Source organism: Cydia pomonella, chromosome 6, assembly GCF_033807575.1.
Source record: "Cydia pomonella isolate Wapato2018A chromosome 6, ilCydPomo1, whole genome shotgun sequence".
Taxonomy (NCBI): Eukaryota; Metazoa; Arthropoda; class Insecta; order Lepidoptera; family Tortricidae; genus Cydia; species Cydia pomonella.
In genome coordinates, this window is record NC_084708.1 from 15,992,964 (window position 1) to 16,016,195 (window position 23,232).

The 23,232-nt window shown below is 37.3% G+C and overlaps 1 protein-coding gene across 3 annotated transcripts in view; it reads right to left on the reverse strand.

Annotated features, from left to right (window-relative positions):
* LOC133519091 (transcriptional coactivator yorkie) overlaps window positions 1–23,232 on the reverse strand; it is a 63,979-nt gene that overhangs the window by 12,051 nt on the left and 28,696 nt on the right. Inside the window, exons 2-5 of one of the 3 annotated variants that reach the window (XM_061853003.1) lie at window positions 11,909–12,051; window positions 8,580–8,714; window positions 7,690–7,841; window positions 6,783–7,076 (exon numbers count right to left, since the gene is read on the reverse strand). In XM_061853003.1, coding sequence (XP_061708987.1) covers window positions 6,783–7,076; window positions 7,690–7,841; window positions 8,580–8,714; window positions 11,909–12,051 — 724 coding nt within the window. Of the gene's footprint in view, window positions 1–6,782; window positions 7,077–7,689; window positions 7,842–8,579; window positions 8,718–11,908; window positions 12,052–23,232 lie in introns of all 3 variants that reach the window. The other 2 variants (XM_061853002.1, XM_061853004.1) reach the window with 2 other exon arrangements.

Below are 23,232 nucleotides of genomic sequence, written 5' to 3' on the forward strand. Positions count from 1 at the left end.
AAAAAAAATTATGGTTAATATTTATGTATGAGAGATTTTTTGCTATGGATCATACTTTACAAATTATTTACGAAAAACGAAAGAAAAGGAACCTTAGAATTGATTTTAATTGACTTTCCCCCTTTAATATCTTTTTAAATATTGATAGTTTCAAAAAGTTTACTGAATCTTTTTTGTAAAAAAAATGTGTAAATTATTTACGTTTAACAAGGTTTTTGCTATTTACGGGTTATTCACGAAAATATAGTAAAATGGACCATAAATTTTAATTAACTTTCCCGCTTTAATATTTTTTAAATGTTGATCCTAGCGAAAAAGTGCACTGAATCTTTCGATTAGGCAATTTTATATATATTATTTACGTTAAAGAACATTTTTTGCTATAGGCCACCGTTTACGAGATATTTGAGAAAAACTGAAAAAGGGGGTAATATATAATATAATAACCGTCTTTAGCGTGATATTATTCTAATCAATGTTATATAAAACTGCGTAAGTATATATTATTCGGTACAAATAAAACGCAAAAATCACTAAATGTAGTGTAAAGACTCACACATCAGTGACAACGACAACTCCCTTCTTAAGTGTGGACTGCGGGTCACGCGGTCGGGTCGTACTAGTAGCACAAGGACACTAATCTGCACTTAACTGCTAAAAGAAGACGGTACATTATTGCGTAACCGCGGGATGGATTTATCTTCGCTTCAAAAATTTCGGTGTTCTGGATGATATTTCTTTTGGATATTTTCAATTTAAGTGTATACGTGACTACTCAGTATATATTTAAAAAGAATACAGGCTGAGATATTTTCCACTCTCAGTTTTTAATAGTTGTAAAATACATAAATTTGGGCATGTATTTTTTTTTGGATATTCTTACCCACTACGCCAAATTATATTCTAAGATCATATAAGAAGAAAAAAATGACAGTGCAATTTTCCGATGAAAATGAGCGTCAAAAAAAGGAATTATCATTTAAAAAAAATCACATGTTTGACAAAATTTTTAGATTTTTTTCTAGTATTACATACTTATACAAATAACTTATTTGGTAAAATAATTTTGGACAGAGGAATTACTCGGTTAAAAATATAAACAGATTTATATTTTTACGTATAAATACCTAACTTAGAAGTGTTTTTTTTTTTGGATATTTATATGTTTTTTTCGACTCATACTATACAATAACCAAGCAAAATTTCATCGACTGAGAAATTAATGCATGGGTCTCCATACAACAACTTGCTTCATTTCCTACACTATTACTCATACTAATTACTTGAGTGCAACCAAAGAATGTTACTGAATGCCTTGCTACAAGAAGAATAATATTTCAAGATTCATATTACAGAGTTAACTTACAGTGCAATAATTTTACAGTAGAATCTGCATATAATGACATCAATCGATCGTGACAAATATGTCATACTAAGTGGATGTCATATAAAACCTAGTTCTTGTTTATGTTGTCTTAATTAATCTCAAATTCCTTTATGAGAGATGACTTTTATTAATTTTGTACCAATTATCAACTTGTCACTTGGATTTAAAACTAAACAACTTAGACGCCAAGCATGCACCAAGCATCCTCGCGTAGAAAGTGTGGGGACTGCCATAAAAACCAGTGAATGTGTCAGCCATGATTTGATAAAAATAGGATAAATAGGTCATACTAAGCGAATTGTCACTTTAAGCCAAGTCATCTTATGCGATTTTGTTACAAGGAATTTTATATTCAAACTTTCACACAATAATTATGTCATAGTAAGCGGTTAACTAATAAATGGATTCCACTGTATTTATCTACATGACGAGTGATAATGTGGAGTGAGATGTAACATGTTGTGTGTTGTTAGAATCTCCAAATGTCTTCACAAATGGGTACTGCAAGTGCGTGATGGGTGTCCTCCCCGAACTGGATGGTGCAAGGGATTCTTTACAGTAAAAGCAATCTGCGGTGAGAGATGACTGCAGGTATTATGTCAAAAGTTAAGGGGATGCTGTATTTGCTGCTATAACAAAAGTTAAGTATACTCCACACATGTTCCTTGTTTCAACAAGTTGAAGTATTTGAAAGTTTCATGCAAGCAAATTTGTTGAAATCTCACAATGTCATGAAATGGTAATAAATTATTGGCACTAGATAAACACAAGTGCTGTGATATACATGCATCCGCTTCAAAAACTGCTAGTGTATAAATAAAATACTTATTTAAGTGGTACAAGACATATTTTTAATTACAAGAGATAAAATAAAATAAATTATTGGTATATAACATTCTGTATGGAGAATTAACATTAAAAGATCATAATCATCTTTTTTTTTGTTTGTGAGAAATGCATTGACATAAATATACTAGACAGGCTATCGAGAACAAATTGTGTCCGCCATTTTCGGCGTTTGACATCTGTCACTAAGCTAAAGAATAAGGATGGCTGTGTAGCTAGCCAGAGGCGAAAATGTTAGGACAACTGTTCATTTTCTGTCTACATATGCATTGTAAAGAATCTAGATAAAATGTATTGTATTTCCTTACAAGTGTATTGAAATTGTTTTACGTATGTGATACGGACGACATTAAAATTTATAAAAATAGTCATAAAGCTTTGAACTTTCTATTTGACTCTCGTACTCGTAGCAATTTTGATCAAATCGCACTTATAGCATAATATACTCTTTAAATATGAGAAGAGAAGAAACTACAAAAAAATTTACGAGATAAAGAGTAATATATCATTATTGTGTAGGTATATAATTATTATTTTGCAAAGAATAAGGTAAGTAATCATTAGTACCTATGTATTACATCTGCGAGATGTAATCTATGCGCCACAGAAAATGGCGTACCACCGTGAGTGTTTAAAGTGACGTTTGAAAATAATCTAAATGAGCTTAAAACAAGAGCTTTTCGCATTGAATCTTTATTATATGGCTTTAATTACGTTTCTTGATATTATTAGAATGCATTTTCATAACGCACAAAGGCATTTTCAGTTTATTTAAAAAAAAAAAAATTAACTTTTTTTTGTCACATGCGTGCATCACGCCTGTAGTCGGAGTCCTACTAAACCTAATGAAGTGCCGACACTTCATTGAGGTGTGGAAACATTTTGTTAGAGATGCCGACTCTAGTACAATGACTTAATGGAGAAATGGGTTACATTGCCGATAATTACTATTGTAACTAAGATAGCTTGCTATAGCTCATACAGTATTGGATCTACAACTTAAGTCAAAATTTTGATCATATGTTTATTGACATTATTTAATTAATACAAGACCTATTTTTAATATGAGAGTTTGTGACTTGTCTTGTAAGTTTGCATTTTAATGCAGTCAATGAAATTGAAGCCATTATCATTTTTACAATGGAGAAATGGGTTACATTGCCGGTAATTACTATTGTGACTAAGATAGCTTGCTATAGCTCATACAGTATTGGATCTACAACTTAAGTCAAAATTTTGATCATATGTTTATTGACATTATTTAACTAATATAAGACCTATTTTAATATGAGAGTTTGTGTCTTGTTTTGTAAGTTTGCATTTTGATGCATGTCAATGAAATTGAAGCCATTATCATTTTTACAAGATAATGTCCCACTGCTGGGCACAGGCCTCCTCAGTTCATATTTAAGTAATTCGTTTTGATCAAACATTTAGTAAAAAATATTTTGATAAATTATTAGAAAATATTTAGTAAGAAAAGATAGTTCAACCGTAATTTCAAATGTTGAATGAAACATGCATTTTATGCCGAACACAGATATTGTCCTGAGTTATGATTGCAGAATGTACTGGCAAGAGTCTGCACGTCTGAGCGACAGTGCGAGTCTGGACTTCTAACGCGAGGCTACACGTCTGAATGGCGGTATGAGTCTGTACCGCTAAACGGCTGTGCGAGACTGGACGCCGGAGCGGTGCACGGCCGTCGGAGCAATTGGAGCCGCTGAGCATAAATCGGCTACGTCACGAGACCCCTGATGCGTTTTGGAAGGCGCACGAGGCGCAGAGGTTCTGCGTTGCTGCTTGCTGACATTCGGGGGCGAGGGCTTTTCTTCTGAAGGCTGAACTGATAACCGATTGTGGGGATTGCTCGAGCGCAGTCCTATGTTCGATGTCGCAGATGGTCAGATCACTACTGGCGTGACCATAACTGTGAGATGAGCATTGCCGCCATTGCCAACGTCGTGATATGGTAGATTATGTGCCTAAGGTAGACCTGTTTCCTGTTATATATATATTAGGTCGATCCGTAACTTAATGATGTGTTGATGACTGCACTATTGAAGCAGATGCTGCATTTGCCCTATTTACTGAACCTCATGACTTATGGAAATATATGTAGAATGTATATAGATATGTTTAAACCTGTAACATACTTTGACTTTTTTTTATGTAATTGTTCTCATATAAGCGATTTGGTGTACACTGTAAGTTTGTATTGAAAATGAAATAAATAAATGTATAAAGTAGGTACACAAAATTCAGATATTTATAGAATTACAGATGGAAATAGGGCAGTTAACAAAATAATAGGGCATAAGACCGACACAAGGAAAATGCAAAAATGTCCAGGTTATAGATTGTATACAGTCATGCATATTTAAAGTATAGCATTATGATGATTGATATGTTGATGATTCAGGTTTAGCAGATTATTCAAAATATTTTTTGACTTTTAGATGATACAATATGATATGTTGATTGATCTGAACAAAGTAACCGATAGTGAGAATAGTTAGTGAAAATATAATTGTATGCCTGAAAAGAAGGCCATTCCACCTAACCTAAGAAACTTGATGTATTTAGTAAAGAAAATGAAAGTCAAAGAAAATGATTTTAGTTTATGAAAACGTCATGTTTATTGTTGTCAAAAGACATTTAAGTATGAAAAGATTTAGTGTTGCCTTTTTTGCTGTTATTTGTTGGTAAATATGGATAGACTGAGTGAACCGGTTCACCCGTCACACTAAAGACTGGTGCGGTTTGGAGTTAAATGTCACATCAAGAGAATATCGTTAATGTTGTAGGCTGAGTGACCAGGTTCACGGCTACTCTAGAGATTACTGTGGCTTAGAATAAAATGTCGCACCAGGTGAATATTGTTAATGTTGTAGACTGAGTGACCAGGGTCACGGCTACACTAGAGATTACTGTGGTTTAGAATAAAATGTCGCACCAGGTGAATATTGTGAATGTTGTAGACTGAGTGACCAGGGTCACGGCTGCACTAGAGATTACTGTGGTTTAGAATAAAATGTCGCAGCAGGTGAATATTGTTAATGTTGCAGACTGAGTGACCAAGTCCACGGCTACACTAGAGACTAATGTGGTTTAGAGTGAAATGTCACACCAGGTGAATATTGTTAATGTTGTAGACTGGGTGACCAGGCTCATGGTTACGGTAGAGACTAATGTGGTTTAGAACGAAATGTCACATTAGGTGAATATTGTTGATGTTTTAGACTGAGTGACCAGGTTCACACGACTGCACTAGCGACTAGTGTTGTGCGGAGTGAAATGGAAATGTCACCTCAGATGAATATTGTTGATGTTTTAGATTGAGTGATCAGGTTCACACGGCTGCACTAGTGACTAGTGTGGTGCGGAGTGAAATGGAAATGTCACCTCAGATGAATATTGTTGATGTTTTAGACTGAGTGACCAGGTTCACACGGCTACTCTAGTGACTAGAGTGGTGCGGAGTGAAATGGAAAATGTCACCTCAGATGAATATTGTTGATGTTTTAGACTGAGTGATCAGGTTCATACAGCCGCATTAGTGACTGGTGTGGTGTTGAGTGAAATGCCATCTCAGGTGGATATTGTTAAAGTTTTGGATTGACAAAGGGGATATACACGGCCGCATATTAGAGACCAGTGTATTGAAGGGTGAAATGTTACAAAATTTTGCGTAAATAAGGTTAATTAAACAAATTCATGATGGCACATTTAGAGACTAATGTATGAACTTATGTATACTCGTGTGGTTCATTGAAAAATAAGGTTTTATACTGTTCAGTACCTGCTAGATTGAGTTTGAGGACAAACTTCTAGATTATCAGGTTGGCCGAATATTAGATATTAAGGATATCTCGAACGATCTTTTAGGTTTATTCTGTCAAGTGTTTGACAAGTGACAGATAGTTTTGCCGCGGTTTTGGTAAAATGTGACATTGACAGTTAGATTAGGACTGAGAGGAAAAAACTTGAGCGATTGAAGGAAGGATTTGTATTGTTTTAATTGTAAAAACTCAAAGATAAATAAACTATTGTAAACTAATTCAGTATTTTAGTGAGACATCTATTACCTGTTAACTACGAAACCCTAAAAAGGCAATAGTCGCAAATAAATGAAATAAATCAACACGACAATGTAAATTGATTTATGTCCTACCAAATACTTGTGGACCGTTTTTTTTATGATATAGAAGGCAAACGAGCAGACAGATCACCCGATGGTAAGCGATTACTGCTGCCCATGGACATTTCATTTGCAATTTTACTTTTGCGGGTATTTCTTATACTTGACATTTCTGAGATTACATCAAAAACACATTATTTTAAATAAAATTAAAAATGTTGAAATCGGTTCACATAATAAAGAATTATCCCAAGAAAACCAACAAACACACAGGTCACGCAAATTAGTTAGCCAATGTACCGATAGATGGCGCTGTTCACACTTAGTTTACTTCTGGTCAAAAGCCGTGTTTATTCTACCACATACTACTAAACCTAAGATAGCAGTAAGGTCGGGGCATGGGCATACCTGTAAAGTATTGAGGTCATCCGTAGAGTCGAGGTTGTCGGTGAGCGTGATGTCGGTGTCGAGGCTGGCGCCCGCCTCGCTGCTGCAGTCCATGCGGTCGTCCATGGCCAGGAAGTCCTCGGGCGCGTACGACGGCACCGCCATGCCCAGCCCGCTGTCGGCCGACTCCTGCCGCTGGTGCTCGCTCAGCCCCGACAGGAACGGGTCCAGCGCCGGCTCCGTGCTCGCCGCGCTCACGCTGGACGTCAGCGATGACACGATGGACGATGACGCTTGCCGCGCCATTAGCTCTTGCTGGAAAGTTAACATGGACCCTCATACGATATTGAAATACAGGCCCGAGACTCATGGTCGATCGATTGGTTTAAATCTGCGAGAACGATCACGTTATTTGAGGTATGATGACCACTGCTATCGAGTTCTATTTTCAATCAATTGTTTTATTGTATTGACGTCTATAATAACTAATCTATAGTCTATAAATCTATATAGGTATCTAATTTTTGCCTTGTTTGGCCGTCATAAAACTGCAAAGAGATTACAGAAACGAATATTACAAATCAAAGTTTCTAAAAATGTGTTGAATCTAGTACCCGGAGACGAAACAGCAAGGAATAAAAGACAAACGAAACCCCACCATCATAATAAAATGTTTGTATTTTTCATCTGCCTGATAATTTCTGGAATAAAAACCATGCTTTGTCCTTCGACGGGACTTCATCTAAGCCGGTTAAACGGTTTAAACCGGCTAAAGATGTGAGATGTGACAGAGTAACTTTCGCATATCTTCGCTATACTTACTCAACCTACAATATTAGATACGTCTATCGTCTGAGTAAGTATAGCGACGATACATAATACTCGTAGTAGGGACAGCTGCCTCGACCATGCAATGCAGAATAGGTACCTGTAATCTGATCTCATGCTGCCGCTGCTTGAGCCGCTCCCGCTCGAGCTGCAGCGACTGGAGGCGCATCTTCTGCTGCAGCGTGGCGTTGTTGACCCAGCCGCCGCCCGCCGCGCCCGCGCCCGCCGCCGGCGTGCGCTGCAGGTGCTGGGCTGGAAACAATTAAACGGACTTTTACTCATTATCTAATAAAATTAAGAAAAAAAATCGTCACCTCGAACGAGCGAGACTGACTTGCTGATCCGGGATTTCTGAAACTTGTGATTTCCTTAGCTCGGCTATCAGAATCAGAACAGCTCGGATATGCTGGCATATAATTAAACGGATATAAAAGTCCTAAGGAGATGTCATCAGGCATAGACAGTTATAGATATAAAAAAAAGTAACCAGTAGGCCTATTAGCACATGATGTGCGCGACCACCCGCTTTTTTTCTATGTTAATTTAAGAGGGACGGGTCTATCTTGCCACGAGATACTGTCGCGCCAAAGCCCGGCTGGGACAGTTAAGGTTTTAAAAGTGACTGGGACTGAATTACGGGGTATTTGTAGTGATAATGATGATGATGACTTTCCTTTGTTTTCCTTTTGCAATAAAAAATATTATACCTGAAACAATAGGTAATTAAGAAGTCCACTTTCGTCAATCTCATGAGTAGAGCCTGGGAGGAAATAAAAAGGGTAGACCACACTAAGTCGGCAATAAGTGCAAACTTAGGGTAGTAAGACTAGCTTCTTGTGCTACGGTTAACGTCAACAATGTCAACATACAATCATGTTCGCAGAAACTTACAATATATTCAACCAGCACCAGACAGGAATAAAATCTGCTTACGTTTATCGACATCATAATCTGCACACTAACAACATAGCAAATAAAAGATCAACTTACGTATTCTAGGATCGAACCAGGAAGTAGTGCGGGCGGCATGATTGATGAAGTAGATCTCCCCCTCCGGCGTCGCTGCCTGCTCCCAGCCGTCGGGCAGCGGTCCCAGGTCTGTTGTGTTACTACTTGTACTCTTCGCTGCTGAAATCAATCAGACGTACTCAATAAGTGAAAATCAAAAATACATGAATGATCCTCTCAACAGCGACTAGTTGCAAGGTAGAGATATAGTCTAAGACGTACGCGCACGTGATCGGTAATCAGGTGGACGCCGAGAAGGTCGCGAGCTCGTTCCAAGAAAACAACGGCGCCAGACGAACGCCCGCGCAGCTCCGCTGGCGCACTCGCCAAGTGAATCAGCCACACACAATACTAGGTAGACTGCCTCGTGTAGACTGCGCGTTATGAAGCGCACCACATACAGGCGCTCTATAGATCGTGTCATTCACGAAGACGCGTGCCTTGTCTCTTATAATTATTTAATTAAAGTTTAGAATTGACAAATCTGCGCGTCATCGTGGATGACACGAACTATAAAACTCTTAAACTTGTAAAATACTACCTACGCCTAGAGGCGCATAACTCTTCAACTTACACAACTAATGGTACCCCTAGTGTCCTAGTAATTCACACCTGTACAGCTCTTAACACATTCACTGCCAGCGACGCGCTAGGCGGATTCTTTATTCGCAGGCTCTTTTTGCTACATACGGGTTTTCTCGTGTTATCGAATACACTCGTAGCGCATAGCTCACGCTGGCACTGAATGTGTTAAGCGTGGATGCAAAGGTAAGAAGCGGTTCCTTACGCTCTCGCGTGCGGTGAGGTTGAGTAGTACTATGCTCCATCTAATAAAGAGTAATCTCTGCAATACAACGTGCCGCACTAGTCCGCTTGGACACCTCATCTTGCAAGGGTTTACACTCATTCATACTTCGGCGCACTGGACACAGTGGACATTAAGTGTCACCATTTATTAATAGACCAAGCTCGTTCTGATTTACATGCGTGGTATAAATACAGAGGGATAGGTATTAATAACGGGATGAGTCCGCCACTAAAATTATCTGCTTATCCTTATGGGTTTACCCTGGCCGGGTTTTGTTGTTTTGTTTTTGTTTGTCACCAATTCATTTTCCCTACGTGTGTATAAAGAAAAATTCGCAAATCTAGAACCAGCGCAGTTAATACTTGTGAAAGCCGACGTATGTTACCTCTGTTGAACTTTGTTATTAATTATACCTAATTGATAACATAATATAGGTCTAAACCGTTAAGGGGGAGGAAAGCAAAATTCATAGTAGGTGCATCACCACATCAATAAATAAAATGTGAATTAGGTTGTCCTGTTAACCACATTGATAAAATAAATGAATCTTTATATATATACCTACTACACAAACCGTGGATATTTAATAATGAATTATTTAAACTAATATTAAGTAAACTAACTAGCTAGGTAGCCTGTAAGTTTCACATTGTTTTAAATGCTAAAAGCATATTTCTGTGACTAATCATATATTTTTAAAGAACGTGTAGAGTTAAACAAGACCAAGCTAAGTTGACAGCGATTTTGATAGCCCAGGCTGTGCAAGTGTTATTTTTAACGTCGAACTTCTATGAAATTATGACGTTTAAATAACACTTGCACAGTCTGGTCTATCAAAATCGCTGCCAACTTAGCTTGGTCTAACTCTGATTATTAAATTATATAAATATGTACTTTTACACATTCCCTAATGATGATATCAAATCTTAATTATCAAGAAATATTATGCGTTCACGTCTAAAATATGCTAAGTGTAAACATGGGGTACACGTTCAGTACTATCGCGACTTCGATTAGAAAGGAATCCGCAATGAAAACACATTTGAGTTGAGAGACGATCTACTTAGATAGAGTTTGTGAAGATGAGGTAATAGGAGAGATAAGGTGTAAGACGGAGCACCGGCTCGACCGACACTTGTTCGGCGCGGCGGCGCCACGGGCAAACACGGCAGCGGCCACGAACGTGACTACAGCACGTACCGAGCTGTAGCTATCACAGGAATGCGTAAATAAGTGTGTACGTACGTACACGTGACAAGACGCCCTAAACAGGCTGACTCAAACTTAACGTGGGTATTAGGTACCTACCTATACTTCCAAAATGCATGGTGAAAAAACAAATCAAAAATTATAAATCACTCTGGTTGAGGGACAAAGAAGCTAGTGGTGACATTTTGGACGCGGTTCGCGGTTGATGTGTCGTAACGCGCAAGCGCTGAAAGCCGCTAGCGCCTACCGGCCGCGCCCGCGCCGCCGGTCGGTCGCCTCTCAACACGACACCGATGTATTTTCCGAACACCTTTCATCGCTCGTCTCACATCGACCGACGGAAACAACGCGTTAATACCCGTCATAAAATCAGTTTTAGAATCCAGGTTATTTACTTGTTTTTATTTTAGTTCCATGATAATTTTAAACGCGACTCTGTGGCCAATTAGATCACGTGAAAACGAGATCAAGAGAAACGTTCGCTTTTGTTAGACTTGTAAACTACCTACGTAAGAACATAAAACCGAGAAATTCATATTACTATAGTAGCCTGAACGTTCCGTTGTTGCAGGAAGCGTTGAGTTGCTAAGAAATGGACCAGTTGTCTGTTTGGTTATGATTAAAATCTAATACAAGTGCCATGCTGCTATACTCTCTGTCAGCCAAAGTGAAAAAAATGAAATTATTGAAACATGAAAAGTATCCAGTTGTTCCTTAAGAAGGTACTACTCGAACCTCACGTTACATCGTCATGCACACGATGAAAGGCAAATTATGAAAATCCAGGCTCTATTTTATCTTTAAAGCTGTTTGTCGGTCTATCTATATTTCGTTTTTTTTAGCATTAGAAAGAAGGTAAGCGATCTTGACGTGTCTTCTATTGAAATATACTTTTGAAAAATAAGTCACCGCATATATGAATGAATTATTAAATCATATACGATCATTTACATTCTTTTCTTTCATAAGTAATAGTTACTAATTTAAAAAAAAAGGTTTTTCAAATAACAAATGTTAAATGGTTAAGCATAATTCTAAACCTTTAAAAACCATATAAAAAGCCCAAATGCTTTAATGCCCCTAACTTTGTGAAAATCAGACACATATCCAATTCTTCCTTTACTGGTTTCCTGCTGCCATAAGGCATTTTTGAACGTTTTTCTATGAAGATGAAGGGATTAAATAGACGCCTTGGCCAAAAACTTTCAAACTAACGAGGGTTTATTCAAATTAAACAGAGCTACCTATAACTATGGTATATTCATTAATGAAGTTGTAAATAAGGTAAAGTTACCTGGTGCAGGCGCGGCGGGCACTGTTGGCGCTGCCGGCGTCGCGAGGAGGGTTTCTGCGCTCTGGTGCTGAACGCCCGCGGTGACGCTCTGCGCTGCCAAGGACTTTCGCGGGTCCTCCCATGTTGTCGTCTTTGTTATGTGGCTGGAGAACAACAGAAGGAACTCGTTAGAAGTCTGACAATGACCATTTAAGTATGTGCGTTTGCTTGAAATACTCTAAAAAATTTGTCAATCGTTATCATAGTTCGTCTCGTCTTACGTTATCTATCGCGTTTTCTCAGTCGAGGTTACCTAATTACAGGTACACATTGAGATAAGAGGTGTCAAGTGAGTTTAGTGAGTGGGTGTTGTGGGGCAATCCGTAAGTTTTAGTTATCTGAAAGAACCACTAGGAATCTATGCGAGACTAGGAACTACGTGAAGATATATGATTTTAGTCAGCCATAGGGGTTTGTTTTTCTTGTCTGTTTTAACGTAACGTCCGTAACTTCAAAATGATATTGGAAAATTATGTCAATAGTTATCTCGTTTTGTGAACCCAAAAAAAAATTACCGACTTTCACGTCTTGTTTCAAATTCTTTACGCAAAACCCTGTAAATCTTCAAATTTTTTCATAATTAAGTCTTTAACCATGCGTAATATATAGAGCTGAAAATATTGTTCGCACAGTGCATGATACCTAATGTTTTGTACGTTAGTGTATCTAAAACAACTTGCATATAATATTTTTCAAACCGCGTGGGTACGGTGACACATGTCATAGAGCAATTATATGGTTGTGTGTGGACAGCGCAAATATGAAACGATTTTTTACGATTCTTGATTAAATCTGCAAAGGGCACATAATCGATCCTATTGGTGATTAATTGATTATATATACATAAATTTAACCTATGCATACCTTCACGGTTTGATGCAACTGAAACGATTTGACAAGATGGCGGAATCGAATTGGTCGATAAGTAGTTGTTTCGTTTTACATAATGAAACTCAACGAGATTAAAATTTATCTTTTATAGTTAGTTATATAACACAATAATATGGTTTGAAGTGATTTTTGCCTATTATTATAAAATATTTTAAGCTATGAAGATATGTATTTTTTTTATTCTTGCAATTTTTTTTAAGTACTTATATATGAAGGATACGTCCTAAAACGTCAAGGGCATGGAATGAAAAAATATATAAATGTCACCGTACGTACCATGCCGTTTGAAATAGGTATAGCTTAAGGGGGTCCCTAACGCCAATGACCTTCGATCTGAATCCCTTAGTTTTCTAATGTTTTTTGTAGCTTATCATATTAACAGCAACGGCTGTAGTACTATAGTATACCATATTTACTTCAAAGTTCACTGTCTTCGAGATATTGGGCATCAAAGTTGAAAAATTTTACACCAAAAAACTGGTGTACTGGCCATAAGGGCTTTGCACAAACCACGCGAGGTTCGATAGGTCGATCGATCGATCGATCACGACAAAATCACGACAGATCATTTAGGGGGGGAGGCTATAAGATGACCTCACGTGCATTTTTTCATAGTGAACGAAACTAAGAAAGACAAACTATATCTAGCACATACTTTTCCTCCGTTTCGTTAAATCATTTGGCACTTCAAAATAGAGAGTATAAACAAGATTTACTCTATACAATACTATTTACCTTAAAATAAGTTCGAATGAAAAAATAAAATAAAAATACACGTGAGGTTATGTGGGAGAGGGGGAGGGGGGGGGAAGAACCTCACCAAATATCACCAAGGGGGAGGGGGGGGTCAAAAAAGTAGCCGAAAAAAACCTCGCGTTATTTGTGCACAAGCCCTAACTTTTGTGTTAATTACTTTCAAATTAAAACCTCTCATCAGTTTTTACTGTTTTTAGAGACGTCAAAGACGAATGTGCAGTCACAGCGATCAAGTAAGGAAAAACGTGTTTTTTTAAAACAATGTTTAAAAAATATAAAAAAAATAAGTGTTTCGGTAGACCAGAATGGAGATAAAAGATTGAAGAACCGATAGCCGTTTAAGCTTAGAATAAATATAAAAGTGGAAAAACTACTTTCTTGGGTGAGACTTGAACTCACGGCCTCTGATGATGAGTTCAAGTCTCACCCAAGACAGTAATATTTCCACTATTAAATTTTTTCCAAGCTTAATAGCATCATTCGCAGACGTTTCTGCTTGTTAAAAAATAATTTCGATAGCCGTTTGTCTTATAATTCTATCTACAGTGCAAAAGTAGGAGTAACGACTCAAAACTAGTCAAAAATCGATGAAAACCGCAGAGAGCCCCCTAAGGTAAGGTTTACTTTTGTCAAGAGTGGTAGGTAATACTGCTACGTAATTAAATTGCTGGGTTGCTGACACCGATCCAGTAATATTTAACTACTTAGATAATATAGGGCCCGCAATGAATAGGTAGTGGGTATGAAAACGTTATTGTTCCGAATATTTCCACTTAGCTAGTGGATGTGGCCAATTCGGCAAACCGGACGCAAAGCGACCCAGTAAAGGCAGCGGCATGGCGAGGAAATAACGTTTTACTTTCTTTGCGCCGCAAAAAGTAGGCACTTGTTATGTTCAAGTTCATGGGGGACTCATGAGTTTGACTAAGTCTAAGCTAAGTAAGTAAGCCTACGGCATTCAACCGGGAAATGCCGGCTCTCCAATTTCCGGGAATTTTATAGTATCGAAAGAACCGGTACTGGAGACCCGCTACCGGTACTTCCTATGCGGATGGAAAACGCGATTCGTAGTGCAATCAATCTTTTAAAATTTGGTCAATATTTGTGGTGATTATAGGGAATGCATCCAAAAGGGCGTAGCGGAGAATGTAGTGATGCAGTAGATGTAGTCTCAAAATGTAGTCGGCCGTATGCCGGGTAATAAACCGGCATACGGCCTTACCAACCAACTTACGAAATTTCTTAAAATAGGTTGGAACGCTAATAAAAGTGTTTTTTTTTTTTTTTTTTATAAAATAAGACATTTATTAAAACTATCTAATTATTTATATGAAAATAAATATTCATAACGATTGATCGCTAGCACGATTTCATAAAAATAATCATAAGATGCCTTGAGAACCGGGATAAACCGGGTTACGGCCATGTCCAGAACCAGGATATGAAATTCTTGGTACCGAGACCGGTACGGCATGCCCTAGGTACTCTGTTTTAAAATGTTAATTTAAATTGAATGTTTGGTTTTAAAAGATGAGATCTTGATATACATTACTAGCTGTCGTGATCTTATCAATCAATATAGGCGAAGCTGATAGGCATTCCTTTCTACAATTAGGTTGGTTTACCTAACTTTTATATTTGACAGGTTGTAAAATGTGCATAGTAAACATAGAATCTAATGAAATTACCAGTTTATGCAAATAAGCTTTATGATAGAGAAATGCGGAAAAAATCAATAAAATTTTTAATATATAGCAATTTCCATTGCATTTTCATATTATTTAAGGCCTAAAGAAATAAAAACAAAATATAAGTACATATTTTGATTTTAAAACGTAATAAATAAAGAATTGCGTTGAAAAGTGTGTGGGTGTACACCGGTCGCAAATCAATTTGAACGGTATGGTAATGAACTTGGCCGATATCGTTATCAGCTGTTTCCCGTTACTTACCAGAAACAAAACTCCAAATTAGTCCTACTGAAAGCTTGAATAATTAATATTCTTGAATAATAAACTTGTTATTTAGAACAATCGAATATGTACCCTTTCTTTTGTTTACAAACAGATGTTTATTTTACTTGTACAATTTGACACCCAGCACAATGAGACGCATGATTCTCGCGGCTATATGTAGGTACTGTAAATGAAGCGTATCAGATCCACATAGCTGATTTTTAAATAGGTACCCACGATTTCCTATCTGCTACTTTATTCATTCTATTAACCTATGAAAAAGAACATTTGTATTATAATTATTAAATGAATGCAAGTAATAGTAGATATTATAGTTTTGCAGCATGCAAGTTTCACGTGTGTTCTTCATAATTCCCAGCTGCCTGCCATAAAAGGTTACCCTTTGGTAAGGTGATAACGTGTGCAGGTGGTGGGACACAGGTGTAATGTGGCTTTGGCGCATCAGCATAAACAATTATAATATACCTACAGACGGAATGATATACCTAACAATTATAACTGATAAATTCGATTAACTGGTAGTGGACAAAAGTTAAATAAAGTTATTGAAATGTATTTTTTCTCAAAGTCTCACATGCATAATATTCAATATTATCAAAACAATCAGACAGCCCAATAACTATGTCAGTACCTACATACGAGTATGCCCTCTACTACTCTCATATTATCCCTAGGACTAGTAGAACTACTTATGCCATTTTTTGTATATCTATTTTTAACTCTACATAGGACTAACCCATTGGTAGGTAATAGGTATACCTACTGTTTGCAGCACGGTTCACATATCACGGCGAGGTGGAATTCCCAATGTCCATGTAGGTCCCTGGCCTACTGTTTAGTAATTACAAGTACCTTTTCCACGAGGAAATATTACAAACATATAAAGTGAGTATTTGTTATTAATTTTCATGTTGTCAATTTACTTACGAGTACGTTCCCGATGGTGTGTAATCTAACACATAACATGGGATCCGATGTCAATTTCCCTGACAAACTTACTTACATGAGTAGTCAATTCTTTTTAGTAGTACAGTGCTAACTTACATATTTTATATATGTTATAATTAGGTATATTGTTTTGTTTGTTAAGATGCTACTTGTATATGTGTAAGATTGTTGGGAGTGTACAGTCATTTCGTTTTCCATTTTAAAAACTAACACGATTTTGACTCATAATTTAAACTGAAAAACATAATCGCGTGCTCTAACTTTTATGTTTTCACGCAGAAATCAAGAATTGTATTTACAAAGAACACACATTACTCAGTACCTATCCAAGATTTGTAAATTTTAATAATCCAGAAATAAATAAATACAATAAAGGTAAATGTTTACGACGTGAACTTAGCTAACATCTCTATCTATATATATCAATGCACGTGTCCTGTGAGTGATTGACTCAACAACGCAGAGCCGAAACTACAAATGCTAGAAAGTTGAAATTTACACACTTGGATGCACTTATAAAGTGTACAAGAGCTAAGAAGCGATTTTGAGAAATACAACCCCTAAGGGGGTTAAAAAGGGGATGAAAGTTTGTATGGGGTTCAAGTTTTATTTTAAGCTAGGAATTCGAAACGTCGTAAAAAGATATATTATTAAAATTCAAGAAAACTAATTTTAGTGTTTTTCAAAATTAATCCCCTAAGGTCGTCAAAAGGGGGTTAAAAATTAGTATAGAGATCAGAAAAAATTCAAATGCGGAACTGGAAACTTTGTATATGCGCATAGTATATTATAGAATATGTAATTTCAGCGTTTATAAAAATACAGTGAAGCTGGACAAAAATGTTATAGAGGCCACTGTGCTGACAGGATCAGCTAAAGGGGAGTCTGTATTCATTCGACGCATACCACTAATACTAATATCCCACTATCCTTTTCAGTTTAAAAGAATACAATTTCCCCTAAAGCTTTGTTTTGCAATGACAATAAATAAATCTCAAGGCCAAACATTAGTTTTTTTTTTTTTTACCACGTCGGTGGCAAACAAGCATACGGCCCGCCTGATGGTAAGCAGTCTCCGTACCTATGTACGCCTGCAACTCCAGAGGAGTTACATGCGTGTTGCCGACCCTAAACCCGCCCCCTCCTCGTTGAGCTCTGGCAACCTTACTCACCGGCAGGAACACAACACTATGAGTAGGGACTAGCGTTATTTGGCTGCTGTTTTCTGTAAGGTGGAGGTACATCCCCAGTTGGGCTCTGCTCTAGATCTGGAATGACATCCACTGGCTGTGCCTTACCACACAAAGCGAGATGACATTCACAATGCCCATACCTCTCTTTTGGACGAAGTTTAAGGACGTACCCGAGTCAGAAAAATTAGCAGGTATCGACTTAAGGGAGGATTGCTTTTATGTGGCCTGTTCCAGGGTTAGTGCTGCAAAAACCTGGTTGTTTTAGCACCTCAGGGTGAAACTGCAAACGTAGTATATAGTAAGTTCTACGTATTATAATAATAAAAATACTGATATTTCTTGAGCTTAAATCCTACCTCCACTCTTAATGTCTTCCTTATGCTCTTAACTTACTTACTTCTATCAAAATGTTCCGTCTCTTTGACCTTATTTCCATGGATGTTTTACTATATATTAAACTATTTACACATTGAATACGTACTTATATGTTTTCCTTAGACATAGACAACGTCAACTATTTAAGTTTAAGTCTAACGGAAAGCTCCAGCTAAAAGTTAAACTTTTCATATTTAGACCTCTAACTACTGCAGCTATATAATACCCAATTATGTATCTGATCTGTGATTTGTGACTCTGCCACAGATTGACATTTGTCTCTCTAATTTCCTTAAGTCAGTATTTGCTCATCTAATTCTAAATCAACTGCTATTTTTTTGCTGCATTGATTGAAATATGTTCATGTTGAATTACAGTAACCAACACACACTTGACTTAAAACTTCATACAATTTGCAAAAAAGAAAAGTAATTTCATCATTGCTTGTATATGGAAATTATAGGTTATCTTAAGTAGGTACTAAAGATGTAAAATGTTCAAGATAATATTCCCACGCAGACGAAGTCGCGGGCATCAGCTAGTAATGCCATACATAGAACGCGGTGCAGCCGTACAAATACAAGCAAATTAGTTCTCTTCAACTCATTCATTTAAAGATATCATACATGCGGCAATGCGGGTGCACGTCCATTGATTTGATTTGTAATAGTCTTATTCGCTTCAGTAAAATTATACAATTGTACTGGGGAAATCAAAACTCGTCCGGCGGTGCTGCATGTAAGGAAGCTAATCTAGAATAATAATGTTCATTTAAACTATTTAAAGCGATCAAGTCATCGTCATAGAGTAGGTATATCACATGTATATCTGATACATTCACAGCTTGGGAGGGAGGGCGGCAATGGTAAAGCCCATATAATCATTGTCATTATCTTTTGCCAAATGCAAGTGAACCAACTTGTGTCAAGATATATGTAACAACTACGCGTAAATGGAGACCTTACTTATACTGGACAGAGTCTGCGCTCGAGAAACGAGGGGAATAGCAGCCGAGACGTGTGTAATTACACCGGCCCGAACCACGACATCACTTACATTAAATGCATCACAATATTGAGACGGTTGTATATGGATATATATATGCATCTCTGTCGCTCAGAGCAATGACTACGTCGTCACAAACTTAGCAAGCCTCGATGGTAAAATAATGTATGACTTGACTTACAGCGTTTGTGCTTAGGCTAACTGTTGTGTGGGTAATCATAAAGATATGTACTAGAAGGTAGATGAAATAAAATACAGTTTTTATCGAATACGCCTTTCATTCACATCATGGTGACAGCGATGGGATATTATATTAATATTTGAGATTTTGTAGTCCGCTCAACTGTTAAACTTGAATAATTACCAACGATTTTACCAGGGAACTAATAGGAAACACTATTTCGCTCTATTGCGCCTGGGCTAAATATAAGCACTGTATCTACGCTAAATGGTAAATAATTAAAGCTAAAACGCTAATAGGTAAATTAAAACATTATTGATACAGAAGAACAAAGTACGAAAGTTAACATACCCTTATCAGAGATAACCTTTCAGTCATTAAGAGGAAAAAATAATAAGATATATAGTTATAGAAGTGTATTTATTTACAGTACACATGATGCCACTTTACCGCACTCGTGTGATAATTAGCACATTACGTAACTATGTCGAAACTTTAAAGGGCCATATGTACTGTAAAACGTTGTAAGATACATGTGCGAATAGGTAATTCGCCACTCGTTGCAAATTTCCTATTTTTCGCACTTGTAATTTCGTATTTTAACCGACTTTTAAAGAGACGTTTCTGTTTTGTACGTAGGTATTTGTAAAGAGTTTACAAATACAACTTTAGGTACTATTCTACCTACACATGTTATATGTAGGTACAATAGTTTGTAACCTATAGGAAATTTCAACTTAACAAAATTCATTAAAATCGGAAGCATAAAAATATTCAATTTTTTAAACTCGTTTTTTTGAGATACAGTGTTTTGTTGCAACACGACAGAGCGTCGGAGACGGCTCGGGTTGCATAACACCGCTAACTGCGCGGCTTCGCAGTTTGTACACAATCGCATTATTTACTCACACCCTTCGCAAAACACGTAATCGGGTTCCTTAGAAACGCATTGAAACAGGGACTTCAGGGAATACTGCAAGGTCTCTAGATTACTGCAGATCTTACTTTTAAATATTATGAATATGCACTTTTATATGCACATTTACACAGAAATGGATTTGGTACATAAATAGTTATTAACCTGGAATAAGACATAAGGGAGGAGAGGAAGGAGAAAGTTGACAGCGTGCCCACCTTAAGGGACTTATACAAACCCTATATGTTACTGCTAAAAAGTGAGAAGTACATATTTACTAATGAAAAAATCGTAGGTACCTTTCCTATCTACCTTCTACATACTTGTACATATACCTTCAGACGTGTCATTTGCAAAATGTTCTCAGAATTCCTCGATGTTCATCGATAAGCTTTTTTAGCAACTCTTACGAATAGAATAGATAATTTCCAAAGTAACAAGCGTGGTGTGGATGCATAATTATGATCAAATATTTATATGATACTGGAACAAGAGCCTAACGCTCTGCGACGTGTTGTCCTTCTTGTACTTATAATAGAAATTGCGTTGGAAATATTGTTCTCGAACGCCAAAGCCACCGATGCTGAAAGCAGTCTTACTTACCTAACCATCAACTCGCAATATGCATGATGCATGCAAACTTTTTCCTCAGTCAACGGCCACTCTCGAGCCCACGTAAACCCTGACCGCAACGAAGTACGCTTCGTAAACAGAATGGCTGGTTATTATGACGAATCCGGCGAAATGCCTCGTGCTTCAATTAATCAGAAAATAACGTTGGCACTGTTCCTCCTTTCCGACGTAATGTTAACGTTAAAATAATCAAAATAGCGAGTAGCACACCCATTCAGCCAGCGGAGCCGAGCGTGCATTATCTATGTGTAGGTGATGTTAGGTAATAGACCGTGGGCCAGGAGCATATATGGTTAGTCATCGCCTCCCGGCTGATACTTTGTCAAATGATAGTTTAGATGCAATCATGAATTAAAAAAAATATCAGCCGGTTGTACCGCGGTGGAAAGACGGCAAGATGAGGACATGAACAGGTAAAAAAAAAATTTTTTTTTTCATTCATGGTGATGACCGCAATGTATGCTTAATGCGTGATCCGTTCGGATCCGTTTATTTGAAACGCCTCATGGAACGCTACATGCAAAGTTTCATTATTTTGTTATTACTATCATAAAAAGGTAAACCGCTTATTTTCTACATTACATGTTCATGCGATCAGCTAACGTTCTTTCCACCGCGATACAACCGGCAGACGATTTTCTTAAAGTAACAATAGCATCTAAAGTATCATCTGACAAAGTACCAAACGGGAGGCGATGAGTAAATTATTGTTTCGTGTTTCGGTGGTTGCCATTCCTCAACCCACCAACGGTGCGGCAGCTGACGTCCACGAGAGTTCATCATATATAGCCGTTAACCACTATAAGAGTTATCGCCTGGGAGGCGATTGATCATGGAAATCTGTTCCTGGCTCGCGGTCTATAATGAGTCAGAATCGTAATTAACTAATTATACTATGGCAACGAAGATCATACGTTTGTTATTAGAAGTACACATTTCATGTTTTTTTATTCGTTGTTCAAAATTAGTGCTAGTGCACAATAACGAATCCTTCAGTAGAACGCTTTTACAATAATCAAAAAACCAGCCAAGTGCGTGTCGGGCCTCGTATAATGAAGCGTTCCTTATTGGTTCCTTAACTTCATACTATAAAAAAACCGGCCAACTGCGAGTCGGACTCGCGCACATTTCGTACCATTATATATAAAACGGCAAAAAAAACACGTATGTTGTATGGGAGCCCCCCTTAATATTTATTTTATTCTGTTTTTTAGTACTTGTTGTTATAGCAGTAACAGAAATACATCATCTGTGAAAATTTCAACGGTCTAACTATCACGGTTCATGAGATACAGCCTGGACAGCGGACGCACAGCAACTGGTCAGCTGAGCAGACGGACGGACAGCGAAGTCTTAGTAATAGGGTCCCTTTACCTTTTGGGTACAGAACCCTAGAAGAGGTACACATACCAGCAAAAGGGCGTATCTTCCCGGCACTTGCGTCCTTTTAATAAGAAGATCTTAAAAAAATATTTTTTTGGAGTCTATTTTCACTAAGTTTTATTTTCTTGATTTTTAGGATATTTTTCACAAAACCTTTTTTTTTTTTACACCCACGAAAAATAAACAATGACATCTTGCAATTTGTTACGAAGCTATACTGAATGATCAATCCAAAACGGTCAATATGGAGAAGTCAGAAACAATGAGAGATAGCCACAAAGTCATTATTATTAAATTTAAAATCGAAGCCATGTTTCCTAAGAACAGATGTGGCTATCTCTCATTGTTTCTGACTTCTCCATACTGACCGTTTCAGATTGATCACCCTGTATACAAAAATAACCATTGTTACCTACCATAATACCCACCTACGTTATTGTTCGGTAAAATTTATATATGTAATAATAATAACATCAACTCTCACTGGGTTTTTCTCTGAATCAAACATCAGTGACCACAAGGAGAGAAAACTGCATTAAATAATAGTTTGCCTTCAGTCGCAATTACTAATACGGAATACCCAGCGTTTTATATTTAACAACCGTAAAAGGCAATACAAATGAAACTAATCTACGATCCTCCGGGCTAGCGAAAGGTTCAAGCTACTGGTCTGCTAAGGTGCTGTCGTGGCACTCGTGGCATCCACATATGCCGATTCACAACTGGGTTGCCCAAGGTTTTACAGTGTGATTAAACCCTCCACATTTGTCTTTAGATACGGGTAAATGAATACGGTTTGGCTTCCCTTGAAATATTTACAGTTCCGTACCTCAAAAGGAAAAAGACGGAACCTATATAGGATCACTCGTGCGTGTGTCTGTCCGTCCGTCCGTCTGTCTGTCACAGCTGATTTGCTACGAAGCTACTGGACCAATAAAGTTGAAATTTGGTACACATATGCAAGTCTGTGCACGATAGAACCCAAAGACGAACATTACATGTTTGGATTACATTGCTTATCAATCAAA